Here is a 16,593-nt window from a genome sequence, read left to right on the forward strand (position 1 = left end):
CGTGGCCTGCACGATATACTTGGTATGAATGGTTGCATCTATGTAATTGTAAGATTAAAACAAATAAAGGTGATTTACTTCACCTAATCACTCCCTGTAATCGTAAAGTGTTACTAGTACTACCGATCTCACTGTGAATCAACACTTGGGTCAACAGCTCTAGAAGCTTTTAGTGCATTACTTTGTTTTGCCAACAAACCAAGAATGAATATCTTTATATTCCCTGGTTTTCAACTAACCCTAACCCTAACCCTAACCCTAATCCTCACCCAAAAAAGACAAATATTCCTTAATTTCATTTTCTTGCTTGAGAATTCACAGCTTTTCTATGTGATGGTAGACTGAATATGTTTAGGTTTTGGGCTGTGTCAGACAAAATATGCAACTTGATGACATCACTTTGGACTTATCGTAATTTGAGACAAACTTTTTGACACTTTATTGACAAAATGATGAATCGAGACACAAATTGGAGAGTGGAGAATGAAAATAATACCTGAGTGCATCCCTACTTAAATTAATGCACTTTAAATAGGACAAAAAGAACAAAAAACGGTATTAAATAACATGTGATGCATAAAATTATGTACATTTAGAAGCATTGCAAAAAGAAAATACCTGAACTGATTTGCATACCTTTGACAGTGACCTTGATGACATGGTCTGCAGTGCCCAGGCTGTTTGTGGCCGTACAGCGGTAGTCTCCCGCATCGGCTTCATTCACATCCGAAATCTTCAACGTTTTCTTGAAGTTACGGAAGGACATCCTGCTGCTTGGCATTTCACTTCCATTCTTCTTCCAGGAGATCTCTGGCGTAGGCCTATCATAGAAGCCCTTACAAATCAGTTCTGTTTGTTTGATATTTCTGCATTTTGATTTTTAGTATTAAAGCACATTCATGTATAATACATTTTTTCCCGCAGGTTTTTTTCGTTGTTTATCACTAACATTTGATAAAGTAAACACAAACCCTAAAGATGAGAGAAACTGTGATGCAAAATCGCTCCAGATGCCAACTTACAAGCCCTCAGCAATGCATTCCAGCTCCAGAGTCTCCCCTCTCAGAACCATCTTGGTGCTGGTGGCGCCCTGAGGTGTCATGAAACCAGGGCGACGCTCCCCCTCTGGGCTGTCTGAACATACGAGAACACAAGACTAAATCAGAACCGGGTGACAACATTAGACTTGAAGGTTTGAGTTATCCAAGAGGAGTATAGGAAGTGAAACTATAAGCTCAGGGAGCCATTCACATTGTCGTGAAGGACAGAGGTAGAGTCAAATATACACTATGAAAAGTGATTTGCCAAAGTGGATAGAAGGGATAGAAAATGAGTGAATGATGACCCAACACAATGCAAGAAGAAGACATCTTTGTTTTGCCTCATTTCATACAGTACGAGCACTGACAGAATAAGCGAGCGAGAGGAATCTCCCTGAGAGGGGTAGCCATGGGTTTGTTGCTATGGCAACATGGGAGGATCTTGGCAGAAAGCAACCCTCCAGCCACACACATATATACAGTATGCACATTCCTCAGAAGGTCCTTGTTGAAGGATCTAGATTTCCTTCTAATTACTCTGCCAAAAAGGTCACTAATATGATAAATGAGCCTCTTCCACTTTAGAAGGTAGAAGAAGAGCAATGCCGTGTTCAAATGTGTTGTGTTTACATGTGGCCATCTTGGATAACCAGTGATGGAGCAGAAATCAGTCTGAATTTGTGTGTGTATTTGTGATTCCAGGGGAGATGCATTTAGCTGATATGTAATGTTTGCATGCTTTGAAGGTAGTAGGTAGTTCAGAGCTTGTTAGGATATAATGTTATCTACACACAGGCAATAAACAGATACTGTTGATTTTGTCTTATAATAAATATTGTATCATGCATCACAGTCAATTCAGTTTTATTTGTATTGATCAAAATCAATGGTTTGACTGACACTCTACCCTTAAACCTTTAATTTGCATTAGAATGAACTCCACATAAAACTAATCAGATAAAAATGGGAGACACCTAATGGAAGAGTACATGTTAATATAATCACAGAGGAGGGGATTGAGACCAAGTTAAAGGTGAGTGTGTATGTCGGGTACGGTTATGCGAGGGAGTAAAAATGGGGCTGGGTTCACACTGGGGGGGGGCTGAATGGGAATAAACCAGCAGCACTCACCACTAAAGAAATCAGTGACATTGTATAAAGCGGCCAGAGTCTCATTCATTGTTTCCACTGTAATATAACAGAAAATCATAAGCATGCAAAACTAGGAAATAAACAGGCAATGCTTTATTTTACAATGACTTTTCCCCCATGTGTTTAAACCAATGCACTTGACTGTGCAGTGTAAGTACAGAATAATTTTGCATTGCAGCAAAAGCGTTGTGTAGTGTAACATAATATAAAATACAGTTATGTCATTCTAACAGTTGACATACGGCCATTATAAAATCAAATATTGCTATATGTGCTTTTTAATGCACAGCAAATGTACAATAAAGGAAGACCAGCAACCAAAATTCATCTAAGACAGTTTTGCATGAGTAACATATCAAACTGTATCACAAGCAACACAGTAACGCAAGATCCTAATGTATCACAAACATGGGGAAAAAGTACATCTAGAAAATGCATGCAACCATAATCAAAAAGCAATGGTTTATTTCAACTGATATAGGCCTGTTCAGTGTCTTGACTTACTGTTGAGCACGGTGACTGAAATGGGCTGCTTCTGCTGGATGGTCTGTGTGTGGGGGAAGCGAGCATAGCAGATGTAGTCACTCCTGGTGTCTTCTATGAGAACGTTTGAAAAGTACAAGTCTCCGTTCAGGGCCTGGGACACTCGCTGATCCAGCGGAAGCCTCTGAAAGTCTGAAGGACACGGAGTGTTAAAACGCTAAAAAAAGAACAATTTATCAATGTAATGAGCTTGCTGGACTTAGTTTTACTAGAAAAGGACGTTTACATTTACTCATTTGGCAGACGCTTTTATCCAAAGTGACTTACAAGTGAGGGTCATCACTAAAGCTTCACTGCAGTGAGACCTTGGTGTAAGTACTACATCTTTACTTTTTCATTGGTAAATGAGTTGGTAAAAACACCTATTTTCCACACCTATTTATCACCTATTTATCACATCTATCCAAATACCTCATGATTTATATCATCATCCACTGTCATGTTCAAAAAGGCAGCAAAAAAGATAGAATAGATATAGAATGCTGGATACATATTTTAAATGTACAATCCTTTTGTTTGTGAATGTTAAATCCTTATGTCCTTGTATAATGAGCGCAGATATGCACACATGCAAACGACTCACTGTTATCCATCCAGAAGATGACAGGAGGGGGTAGCCCGGCAGGGGGTCGGCACTGCAGCACCAGGGAGACCCCCATCTGCACAGTGATGGCTTCATTTCTTTCCTTCGACCACAAGGGGGACCCTGCGAGTCACAAGCATCAAACAAAGGTTCTGAAGGCTTCCCAGAACTTAAGATCATATAAATTTTCATTAAATGTTTTGAACAAAGTGTAAAACATAACTTATCAAACTGTAGTTGGTGCCGAAGCCATTAGGATCAGTTTTAATTTACAAAAACGGGGAAAAAAATGGAATGGAGTATAAGGAGGCGTCTTACTGGACTGCCTGATGACAATGTTGTTGGAAACCGCGGTGCCGTGCTCATTGTGAGCTGTACACTGGTACGTTCCCTCGTAGGCCTCCGCCTTCTCCCCGCTGATGTCAATGACCAGAGTTCCTGAACCGGGTTTCATCAGGACTTTGGAGTCTTTCTCGACGTCAAAGTGGGTTCCATTTCTCGTCCATGAAAAGCTAGGATCAAGCAGAACAATAAATAACATTTTATTTTCCAGGCCAGCAGCAACAAGGAAACATACATCATACATGAGCGGAAATGACATGGCACAACCCATGTGTTCAAATCATCAACATGCATTCTGCTTCATTATGCAGATTGATTTGAATTACTGTTTTCATAGTGGGGAGTTTGGCTGATTGTAACTCATTTGATTCAGAGACTGCTGGCAAAATCTAAACTGTGGCTAATTCACTCTGCCAGGTGTCTCTCAAGCGATTTGCTCGCCATGACAACAGTTGCTATGGTGATCCATATTTCTGCACTGCTCCAGGTTAAGTTGCCCTCAGGAACAGGTCTATAATTTCACAGAGAGGAACCATAAAACTGAATGGAAATCAGTTTGCTCTTGATTTCTGAAACTCTCAGGTTGTATCTTTACAATAACATTTCAGGAGCATTTGTGCCTCATATATTATGTCAACCAGAGAGGAAACCAGTGAAATATGCTAACGCAGTGTTTAACTGGGATGGATACCTGCATACTTTTCTTGCCTGTTGCACATGTTCTGATAAACAAGCCCCAGTGGCAGTGGGAGGAGTGATTGTCTCACCTGGGATTTGGCTTCCCCTTGGCCTCACAGTGGATGACGATGTTCTCCCGCGGATCAAAGATGTAATCCTTTGGGGACTGTAGTGTTATAGTTGGGGGTTGAGGCACTGGAGATACATGAGTAGAAGCGCAGTTGAGACACACACACAAACAGCGCAATGTAAGCATTGCAGACTGGAACTTCAATATTCAAGCAGAGGAGGCGCAGGCAGCATGCAACAAGCATTCACATTCAGTCCGACCTGACAATCAAGTCTGGAGCGGAAACTCTCTCTGCAAACAATAAAGCCACAATAGCTATCTCACCCCAATCTGAAGACAGACAACTTACCATGGAGCACCACTCCAAGACAAGCAAGCCACTTTACATGGTAACAGTGCTAAAATAACTGCATGCACATCTAACATTGCTCAAACCCACACAAAGACAATTTAAGTTTAAGAGCAAAAACTCCACACTAGAAGTCACAGCAGTGTTTGAGCCAACTTACATCCTTCCAGTACTTTAGCTTTTTGTCCACCATGACACGCCGTACCACAGTAGTAGTAGAATAGTGAGGAAAGGTGTTAGTTTTTGCAAGGAGTAAACAGCAGGTTCAGGTGAAATAGTTGCGCTTTCAGGTACTTTTAAGCATTTGATTGAGCCTGCCTGAAGTTTGGTTAAGGACAAGCTTTCCTACTTGCTTCAGTTTTTGTGAGGCAGGTGCAATAAATGCAACAGAAGCAGCTGAAAATATTACAATTTCCACACAGGATATGTGATACGAAGGGAAAAAGAGTTCCTCCAAAATTTGAATTGCATTTCATAACTGAAAACCACAACTCCATGCTGAAACATGCAAATATGAATTACAAGAACTGCCGAGTGGAGCTCATCTAAAGCTCTTTTTGCGGCTCGTAGAAGCTATAATTCATTACGCTCTGCAGAATGTAATTTCCATTAGAGCATGAAAAGTTTCCTTAATTTATGGAAGTGGAATACTATTTTCCTGTATTGCAATATTACTATGTATAAACGTGATATCGGTAAGGAAGATACTTACGATCAAGAGGCACCTCTAGCGCTGATGTCATGCGACTCAAGAGTATGAACAGCACAGCTCCGAAGCCAGGCGTCCACTTCCTATTCCAGTCCATGGATGGGTGCGTCATGGTGAAAACCTTCTTATCCAGGTTCAACAGCAGTTCGGGTGGTCAACACGGTGAAGAAGTCTGGATCCACACAACAGAGTGGTAGAAAAGATGATTAAAAAACAAAAAAACATTTTACTATGTAGGTTATTTTTGGTAAAGTATACTCTTACACACATACATAGTTGCAAGGGTGTTAAAAGTGGTGTAAGTGCAATGTGTATACAATATTAGTCCATAAAAATGACAGACAAGGGTACAGAGATATAAATATTTAGTCTGAACTGCAATGGAAACTTCACTTTGTTGCCTTTTTCTGTGCAGTTTACTGACATTCACAGGGTCCAACATCCAAAGCAGGGTGTTTAAGTAGAGCATTGCAAGTGGCTTGTCAGTTAGATAGCCTGTCATTCTGCCAACGTATAGACTTTGGCAGGAGGAGAAGTCAAAACAAACTTGATTTCAGTCTTTATTTGAACAACCTATGCACTGTGCACTTATCTGTCCATCTCTCCCGTTATTTACCTTCGAGTGTTGGAGAACATATAAAGAGACACAGCAGCTTCACATAAGCATTAGTTTAGACTCAAGCACACTTCATTTTGTAATACTAGGCTTTTTATGTGTGGGAGCTGCCAACATCCATTGTACCTTAGATTGAGAGAAGACACACACTCGCGTGTTTAGAAAGTCTCTGTGGAGATATTTGGTGCTAGCTGTGTTCACATTCGCATTGTTATTGACAAAGATGGCCCACTGCTTACTGGAACATCCCGTGTGCACCGCTGAGGTGTCCCGCCTGACACCACGTGTCTGCCTGTAAACATATGGCATGTGAGTGCACTCGGCCGGAACAATTACAGCTCCGCCGCAGATATAGCCTGCGCACAGATTGGCACGTGCACGCACAAACGCACATCAGTGGGGGGGTGGGGTGGGGGACCAAAACATTCTTGCCGGTGCAGTGTGTTATATGGATCGAGTTACACATGAGTGCACACCCACAAGCGCTATAGCATAACATAACATAACATAACATAACATAACGAAGAGACGCAGATTGATACGTACAGCCGTCAAACGCACAAAATCATGTCGGCATTAACGGGCTCTTGTAAACTGCACCATGGGGAACTGGAAATTCTGACTGTCTTTGTTTTTCCCTTTTATGTCCTCTGTCTTTCAGTGTGTATAAGCCTCTGTCACATGTGCATTTGCAGGCTTTCATTTATTAGCAAATTGGTAATATATCACAGCACCTAATGGCATTCAGACCCTCCCTTGCATATGCTGGTTTTGATTAATGTCTGTCTGCTGCACAATATAATATACATGTTAGCCTGCCTAATTCAGGAAGATGGGCATAATATCTAATAATATACAGTCTTAAAATATTTGCAAGATTCAAGCACCGCTATTAATGTTTAATTTTATTCAAGAAAATAAATTTTTCCCCTGGTGTTATGTGAACGGTTCAAAGTCGCCAAAGGGTGATAGTAACTCCTGTCAGCAGCCTGAGATGGAATTCAAGGTGGAGCAGTGTGCTGCTGTCAGGTGAATGGCTCAGTCCATCCTGACATCTTCATTATTCATGACTCGCACATGCATCTTTGCACATACATTGTAGACACACACACACACATGTGCGCATACAGAGGTCTACATATACACGGGAGGTTGAAGTCTTCAGAGGCATTTCGAAGGTGAAATTATCAGGCTCACTGCTAAACACAGGCCAGTCTCTACTCTGCTGGAGAAGATCCATGTCTGATGACATAGGGAGAGTGTGGTAATGAACACACACTCAGAAAGTAGTGTGTCAGATTTTATCCAGCTGAGCTAGGCAGAGTGTGAGCTAATACAACCCCAGGACACAGCTAATTACGCCGACACGTCCTATTGGATATTACTCTCATTAGTTAATCGAGAAGGAAGACGACGGAGGGAGAGAGAGAGAAGAGAGCAACACAACTGAATGCATTAGATGAAGGCCATGCATGCTAAATCTTCTAATCGCATTGTGGAAAAGGCAATGTGATATCATGCAAATGTAATGGCCCATCTTCTGATTAATTACTATAATGCTCTGTGCTGCTGCAGCAAAAAAAAGAAAGCCTCCCCCATGGCGACAGTGGCCATATTAAGCCTTGCTGGACCTCAGGCCATTTTCTCGCAGACAGTGAAGCCCATTCACCTGGTTGGGAATAAGTGCGACTTTTGTCTAGAACATAATGAGTGACTAAAAGAGAACGGGAGATGAATGATGGAAGTTGAAGAGAATGTGCAAATGGTTAAAAATGAAGACATCCAAAGAAAGTACAGAGGATGGGGGAGGAAAGGAAAAAAGAATTCTACAGCCGGAGGGAAGATGATGATAGGGGACGTGTGAAAATTCAAATGCAGCATCAATTACTTTACTGGTCTTCTGATTTAAAAACAGAACCTGACTGACAGAATTTTTTAGGCCTATATAATTATTGAAAATAATAAAAATCTGATGAAAAATATGCAGTCAAACTTTTTAACAAGTATTTTGTCACAGACATGTCTGAGAAATGCCATTTTACAGTTGAACAATAAATATTTATCAAATGTAAGTATAATAGTATGTAAAAACACCGGAAAAGACAACCATATTGAACATTAAGACTAACCTATAAAAATGCTGCCAATAAAACACTTAAGTTCACTCACTTTTCATTACATATCTGCCAACATACACACTACTTGATTTGTAATGTTCTGTACAAATTGAAAAATTTCCACATGGAACAGTGTGTTGACCACCAGTGCATTGGCCTGTCGCCCTGTCAGTAACAGAGGATACTGCTCTCCTTGTACTGTCAAATACAGAACACTAGTGAGCCTTGAAAAGATAATCATGACACCAAACGAAATGAAGTATTTTGGAATCAACACCACAAATCTTTCATAAATGTAAGGTTGTTTGATGAGTTTGTAAAATGTAACCACATTAACATTATTGTCATTAAGAGTATAAAGAGTAAGAAAAGCAGCAGAGGCACCAGAATCAATAGAACTTTAATCCTACAATGAAGTTTGAACGCAGCCCATGTTATTTTCCCATTTACCGATGTGCTCACTATATAGTCCTCTGCATAGAATTAGCTTTTGGATTATTGCAGAAAAGAAGCTCTTTGATGAACAGATTTTGTTCAGCAAGATAATCCTTAGAAATGAACACCACATATTTGATTTTTTGAAGCCTAAAGACAGTTACCAGAAGTAAAAAGCTAATGTTAGGCTATAAACGAACTACACCGCGGTCACACTGCTTAGTCACCACCACTAAGCTTCCACCTTGTCATTCGGTTTTCAGTCTTCTACAAAAACCTTTCCTAGAAATTTAGCAAGAGCGTGAGTATGAACACAACACGGTTATGAAGGTGCACTGTTGAGTTGATCTGTTTTCATGTTTGGTATGATGACATTTAATGTCCCAAACAACCTCTGTCTCATTTATACACTTATTAGCAACCATCTTTTTTAAGACTCGTAAGAGCTTAAAAAAAAAAAATCACAGCTGGGGTATTTACTGGCTGATTTTATGTTGTAGAATAAAACCTGAAAATGTCACCACAGGCCTTATTTCAGGCATCTCACCAAAAAAAAAGCCACTGAATTCAGGACGAGGTGCAAAGATGCTGACTTATTTCAAGGTTTTCGGAAATATGGAAATATTAGCGCATGACGTCATCTAGCGACAAATATATGATAGCCTAAATGTGGTCAGGCGCTACTTTAAAGGAGACATCGCCTCAAATGGTTCCTATTAAAGGAAACATTGTGATTTAAATCACTGATTTGTAAAATTACCCTAAAAGCAAAAGTTCAAAGTTTTGGGGAATGTGTCTGTTCGTTTTCTGGTGGAGAATTGAGACTGTTACACTCTGGGCTTTGTATGGATTAAACAAACAAGATAAAACATGTTTATTGGTGAGATTTTCATGGGCTGGTCAGCTGATTTTGTTACTTTTGGACTGGCCAGCCATTTTTAATTAGCCAGGCTACTATAGCGCTCTTTCCCTGTTTACAATTTTTGTGATAAGTTTCAGCCATCTAATCTAACTCTTCACCAAAAAAGAAAATAAGGGAATTTAACAAACTATTTAACACCATATTTGATATATTAACGTAAAAAAAAAAAAAAAATCCCCCAGCATGCAACTCTGTCATCTGTTCTTATCCTGTGTCTCGGTTTTAATGTCTGACCTGGGTCACATCTCCAGAGAGGCAGGGGGGGATTAAGGGGTTAAAAACACAGCACGAAACACACAGACACAAACAGAAAACAGACACACGGACATAAAATTAGCTGCCATGTGCAAATGTCAACATCTCCATATTTCAACAGCGAGAATGTCAGTGTGTTAAGAGGCATAAATTGTTCAGACATTGGCGTTGGAAATACATCAGCACCTTTTTAAATTTGCATGATCATACACCATAACACTGAACCTTTAACCTTTAAGTGAGGACAAACACTCTTTCGTACCTGTTGTAGCACGGTCAAAAAAAAAATAAAAAAAAATAAAAAAGTGTTAATGTGTTTTTGAAGCCTGTTGAGTGAATTTACCGTAGCTCAAAGCGATGCTACGAGCCTGTACTGTGCAGTGGGCAGGAAGACATTTCTCTGGCAGCAATAAGGGTGTCACAGAAGCACAAATTACACACACACACACACAGCCCGACATTCATCCTAAAGCGCAATGTGAACGAAATAATTTCCCATTGCTCATTTTCTCGCAGGGCACAGACGAGAACCGAAAGATGATGATGACAAAGAGAACTCAAAGGAAGACGAGTGGGATGACTTTTGCTAGTGGGCAGGACATCTCTCATCCTCCTCTGCCTTCTTCTCACTGACTCAGGGGTCAAAGCCCAGAGGTCAACGCGTCGCCCTGCAGCCCTGCCTTTCCGTCTCGACAACTATATCCCTGTATTTCTCCTTCTTTCACTTCCTGCCTCCCTTCTTCTATTTCACTTAGTCATTTTGTGTTTTGCAAATCATCCTTAAACCGAGCCCATGAGGTCTTCAAGGTTACGGTACATTTTGAGCATTTACTGTAGCTGACACTCATCTCTTGCAGAGTGATCAGGAAGGTGTTCAGTGTATCTTTTTAAAAGGACATGTTAATGGATCGTAATGGCTTGCCCAGCCTACATCTCTGCCCTCAGGAAGTCAATGCAAACCTTCATTTACTCATAACATTCTCCCAGATGATGTCTGACGTGAGTTTGCAGTGATATACTAGGAGTCTTCATTAATGGATGAATCGATAGTCCACAGTTCCTCGCAGGAAGCCTGAACACTGCAGCACACTACCATTATATAAGTGCAGGCCTATAAAAATGTAATTCAGGGGTTAAACCACTTTGTGTGCCTGTTCACACCACACACTGACCTTTCCTGTTACCTGGATCTATTCCCTCTTTGTGCATGTGGACTGAAGATGAACATTAAACAATTGAGGGGCTATTGAACCTGAGTCAAACCATGAAATACTTATATTTCATTGTGCTGTACGTGTGACAGTGTCTGTGTTTAAAGAAACCAGAGCTTTAAAAGGAAGCTTTTGTTGGACATGAGTGTGCCTTTCTGTTAGTTGTTTGAAAGGATTTGACAGATATGGCGTTTTGTACAGGGACTGCTATGTAACCACATACTTTTATCTGTTTCCTTTCGATTTAAACAACCTTCCCGTGACTTATCTCATGCACACAGCTTTCTCTCATTTGAAACCGCAAACACCGGATCCTGTCTCATCACAGAATACAGGAATAGATTTTTGACATTTTGGAAAATATGATTAGTCACGAGCAATTCCGTGAGAGTCTGACCAAGACACTGAACCCCGGATTTTTTGCTCTGCACGGATAAAAGCGGCCACTATACCCAGATCTCGCGTTTCCCAACAACAATCACAAAGAATGACGTGAAGTTCGCTGACACAAACCTAACAGTCTCCCCTGCCCTTCAGTTTCGCAAACCCTGAAGCAACGTGCTAAGTTGGTCACTCCACAGCCTTCAGTCACACTGAGAGATGCTGAGGGATGACAGCCTGACTAGACGGATGAGGGACGAGGCAAAGGGGAGGCAGGGAGAGAATTAGGGAGGAGGGATGAAAACAGTCATCTGCAGTCACATCACATCACGGTGACAGAGATATTTCGGAGACAATAGACTGAGTTGCACTGCTTTCAGCTAGACTAGACTGGAGAGTGTGTGCTTTTTGTTGCATCTCGGCACACACACACACAAACACACTGATCACTCTTTGTACATGAAAACACTGATGCCACAATGAGTTATGCATAATAGAATTTGCAGACAGTTATCTTCTCGTTCAAAGCAACATGAATCATAAGAATCTGCCCAGACTACACTGGTCTGCAGTTGCCGTCTAACAATTTGACCGTCTGCAGTAACCAGGTCACTAGAATAGGAGCTTCTGAGCCTGGAGAGTCCCCACAAACACATGGAGAGGAACTGCAGCCTAAATGTGAACGTAACCGTAACGACCACTCCACCGCTGACATTTTAGAAAAGCACACTTTACACATGTGCTGTTGTGCTGCGGGGGGGGGGGCGCATTCGAGCTTCTTTTCTGAACGGAAATGATACCAGGTAGCTCCCTGAAACTGAGCAGATGGTGGGGAAGGAAAATGTAAACAAATACATGTTAGCACTGAGTGCAGACCACACACAGAGACCACTGCTGATATGACACATATGACAAACACCTGAGGTTAGAACTTCTAGCTAACTATCTCACACTGTTGTGAAAACCAATGATACAATCTGGCTCTTTAGCTGCCAAATTCTCAACTCTCTGCATCAGCTAGTTTGCTAACTTTGACTGTAGTTTGGTTCTGGGCGAGGTAGCGCACAGTGAGTTCATTAGAGCTGAGACTTTATCCTCAGACACGAGCTGAGCTTGGAGCTGAACACAAAGAGAGAAGGAATGTAAAGCACTGCCAGTGGATACCAAGAAGATCGCACCGGGAGACTACGGCCGCACTACTACGTAACGTCACTTTTGCTGTATCTACGCTGTTTTTTTTACTGAGTTTTCAAGCCTCTAAAACGGAGAATTTCAGAAATGCTGCTGGCCCTCGTTTAAGTTTGAAAACTCTGGGGTTGCTTTTTCACACTGGAAGACGCAGGAGACCTTTGGAACCCCCCCCCCCCCCCAAAAAAAGGGCCCTTGCAAACAGACACCCACATTCGCTCCGCTGGTTTGGGTCTTATCAGTCAAGACTACCAGTGATGAATGCAACATGAATAGCGACTCACTCAAGTATTGCTGACCCTGTTTTCTTTGCTAGCAGCTGTTGTGCAGTGAAATTCTGCATTTTAAAACGCTGCAACTTCCTTTGCTGTTCCTCGCAACTGACCAACTGCAGAGCAGACGATCCGTTTCCTGTTTACACTGGCAACACGCACGCCCAGTGTACGTGAATGGTCATGTGATATGTGTTTACGGAGATTGTTTTTCATTTTTAAAACACTGTTTTAATGTAACAGTCCTCTGTAGGAAGCTGCTGACCCTGAAACAGAACGCCCCAACCTCTACTTAGTCTTTGTCAATGTGTCTGTCCATTTGATAACTTTACTGGCTCCGTCTCGTCGCCCCCCCATCTCTCTTCCTCTCTCCCTCCTTGACGAACCTGCGTCAGGCGGCCAAGTCTGCCATCAACAAAGCCCATTGTAAGGTGAGAAAATGGCCCCACTTCTTTGGGCCAAAGCACTTTTTTGATCTGGAAGGAAAACGAGGCGGCGCTGCCTGGCTAATCCGCTTTAAGAGATGGGGCGCTATTCATGCACGTTACATATCTTTTTACAGGGTTAAGTATTATTTACTAAAGCAACATTTAGGGTGCAGACAATAGATGGATACTGTTGCGCGGTTCGTTCCCTTGGAAGGTAAGGAGAGACGTTTTATATGAGGGACGGCGGTAAAGCACACGCTCTCAAGCTAAAGTGAAGCTATGCAGGGTGTCGTACAGGGTGTATTTTGTGTCAAACAAATACTTGAGACTGGGAAATGCAGAGGAGAGGTGTGGAGTTTGTTGTAAGAGAGACAATAACTTAGTAGTGAGGATGAGGTAATGGAATACTTGTGTTACTGGTGTTCCTTCCAGGGAAATGTCACACTCTTGGCCACTACATTCTTGTACACTTGACGGTTGCTAAATAGCACTTCAGCTGTCTTTGCCCGAAAATGGAACCAGCAACTCTCCAGCTGCGAGTGACAACTGCTTGATTTTTTTTTTTTGGAAAGCGTCATGATTTAACTGTTGACTTCATCAGAAGCTGCCTGCTACGTTGGAAGTTATTGTAAAAGGAGCTTTCCCTACACTAACACCACTTCTTTGCAATGAAAATACAGAACTGGCAGCCTCTTTGTCTCCAAACCGGATCACACACAGCCACCTAATCAAAACAAACTCTCTCAGCCTCTTTTTGCACACACACAAACACACAGGGCCTTCCCTTTTTTGGGGTCAGTTGTTCTAGCACCATCCGCAGAATCCCCCAGCGCCTGCTTTTCTCTGAGGCTTTGTGAAGTGCTGATGGTCAGCATGCGCCAGGCCGTGCCTCTCCCCCATCCGCACCTCTACAACCCACCCCACGGGGGCTATTGTCCTTCATGCTGTTTACCATCGGGATAACGCTGAAACGGCAGGGGTGTTCTAGGGCACAAGGTGACACTTCGAGTTATAAAAGACTAGGTATAGATCTGTACTGCATCAGAGAAATGATAGAAAAGCAGTTATACGGTTCGATACTCGTGCAATGGTGCAAACTCAAATATGGTATAGTTTATGATCCAACTCAATATTTAACCCTGCTGCAGTGAATTCCCATGCATCTCCACGCTTTCTTAAATCCCTGATATGAATAGCTCGACCCGGACACACACACAAAAAGAGTTATTGTCATTTCCTTTCTCCTTTTCTTCCTATTCAGGGAAGGAGAGCATCCCTGCCTCTCTGTGAACTGAATCTTAACAGCTTTGCTCTGGGCACAATCAGGTAACAGAGCGATCCTCTGTCAGAAGGTGAGAAAAAACGGGAAGGGTAGGACAGCTCAGACAGAGGAGGTGTCACACCCGCTGCCTGATAAAGGACTGTTAACACAAGCTGCCGTGTTGGCCTAGTGGGGAAAAAATGAACACCTGCTTTGAAAAGAAAAGGCTTTTTGAGCGTGCTTCACCTATTTTAAACCACGAACAACAAAAATACTGACTTGTATTGTATTTGAAATGTAGGAAATCAACCTTCAGTATGATCTATCCTCTCAAACTGCAGGTTGTGGTTGTGTTGAAGGCCTCCAGAAGAGTACACGGATTAGACGGAGAGGCTTTGGAAAATGATAATTGCTGAAAAACAAAGCACTGCACCCATTCATGTGTAACTCATCAAAAGCCATTAGTGATAGCTGCCATTAAAATTCGCTTCATCTGATGTCCAATTACAGTGCTGTGATATTTGGACAATTGCACCCATTTTACCAGGCGTATGGACCGGTTTGTCGGCTGCCGGGGGCTTGGCTGGGTGTTGGGTGTGTGCCCGTGTATGTGCGTGTGTGTGTGCGTGCATGCGTGCGTGCGTGCGTGCGTGTATGTGTGCGCGCGCACGTCTCGCCTGTCTAAGGTCATCTCATCAAAAGCTGTGGGCTCAGCCAGAGAAGAGGGACATGCTGGTTAAATCCATAAGGGAACGTGTTTCTCCGTGTGATTGTGTTTGTGTACATTTGTGCATATATAAAAGTAAAATGATACAAAAATGAAGGAAAACAAAGGCAGATATAAATTAAAATTATATATTTAAAAATGTATCTTGATGTGTAACAAAGGTGGCTGGTGGCTAATCATTTTATAGCCCATATGGTCATAGATACAGTGTGGTACACTCAATGAAGAGTGTAGAAAATAAGTGGCTCATGCCGACTCGAGTAATAATCAATGCTTTAAATAAAAAACATCATTTAAAAACAGGATTTACAAGAAATGCAGCTCATCACACACACACACACACACACACACACACACACACACACACACACACACACACACACACACACACACACACTCATATTATTTCTCTATAGCCTTGTATTTAATGACATTTATTGCCTATCCAGTCAGCTCTCTTTGGCTTCCAAACCCTCCATCCAATTACTATATTCCTCTCTATTTACTCATCTATCCAATCTGGTTGTTTTCAGTTTCCAAGCCATCTATTTAAAATCTAAATCGGGATCAAGGGAGAAACCAGATGACAGAGATTGGTTGCCGAGCTGCTGCAAAAGGCGTGCTTGGAATGAAGCAGACAAAGACAACGCGTGTTATGATAAAAAAAAATTAAAAAAGGACCTAAAATCAATAGTCAGTTTCATTCTAATACAGTGTAACAATGTGACAGTGGCTACATAAATCCAGCCGGGCTTGTAAGCGGGCCAAGTCTCATTGGTATTCCTGGGTGCTATTGCTAGGTAAAATGTATTGATGTGCAGATAGATGCACGTGGCCTCGGTACGTGACTCTGGGCTTTACTACGACACGAGTAACTGCGCGCGTCTCTGAGAGAGGGAGAGAGAGAGAGAGAGTGTTGCAACTTTTATGGCTGAGGTTCCCGCAAGATCCTTTTGCGTATTACTAGGCCTGATCCATCTCTGGAGACCTCGCTTGTGGAAGGTTCATCGTACCTTTCCAAAGCTGTTGAACAGGAGGCTCATTTTTCAGGTTTTATTTCTCATGGAGTGTCAAACCTGGTAATGTTGTCTGGAGAGTATCATTCAGTGGCGACACAGTATCATTCAAGTTCATTCCGTGGCAATCTGGGCGGTGGCTGCTGGTCGTGATGGATGGCCAGACAGACAGATGGTCAGATCGATCGATGGACTGACCGACAAACGCCATCAGGGTCGGACGGTGCAAATATAAGCACGTAATGATAAAGGACGGAGCAGAGGTAGAGCAGGCTGAAATGTTGACAGGAGAGAACAG

At 42.0% G+C, this 16,593-nt stretch overlaps 1 protein-coding gene across 1 annotated transcript in view; it reads right to left on the reverse strand.

Moving 5' to 3' along the window:
* Positions 1-16,593, reverse strand: part of LOC111224594 (neuronal cell adhesion molecule-like) — a 51,175-nt gene that overhangs the window by 13,126 nt on the left and 21,456 nt on the right. The window contains exons 3-11 of the mRNA XM_022749143.1: positions 5,470-5,638; positions 4,918-4,935; positions 4,428-4,533; positions 3,637-3,830; positions 3,319-3,441; positions 2,697-2,867; positions 2,172-2,228; positions 1,023-1,134; positions 637-821 (exon numbers count right to left, since the gene is read on the reverse strand). Coding sequence (XP_022604864.1) covers positions 637-821; positions 1,023-1,134; positions 2,172-2,228; positions 2,697-2,867; positions 3,319-3,441; positions 3,637-3,830; positions 4,428-4,533; positions 4,918-4,935; positions 5,470-5,578 — 1,075 coding nt within the window. The 5' untranslated portion in view covers positions 5,579-5,638. The remainder of the gene's footprint in view (positions 1-636; positions 822-1,022; positions 1,135-2,171; positions 2,229-2,696; positions 2,868-3,318; positions 3,442-3,636; positions 3,831-4,427; positions 4,534-4,917; positions 4,936-5,469; positions 5,639-16,593) is intronic.

This window comes from Seriola dumerili, unplaced genomic scaffold, assembly GCF_002260705.1.
Source record: "Seriola dumerili isolate Sdu_G_001 unplaced genomic scaffold, Sdu_1.0 BDQW01000138.1, whole genome shotgun sequence".
Classification (NCBI taxonomy): Eukaryota; Metazoa; Chordata; class Actinopteri; order Carangiformes; family Carangidae; genus Seriola; species Seriola dumerili.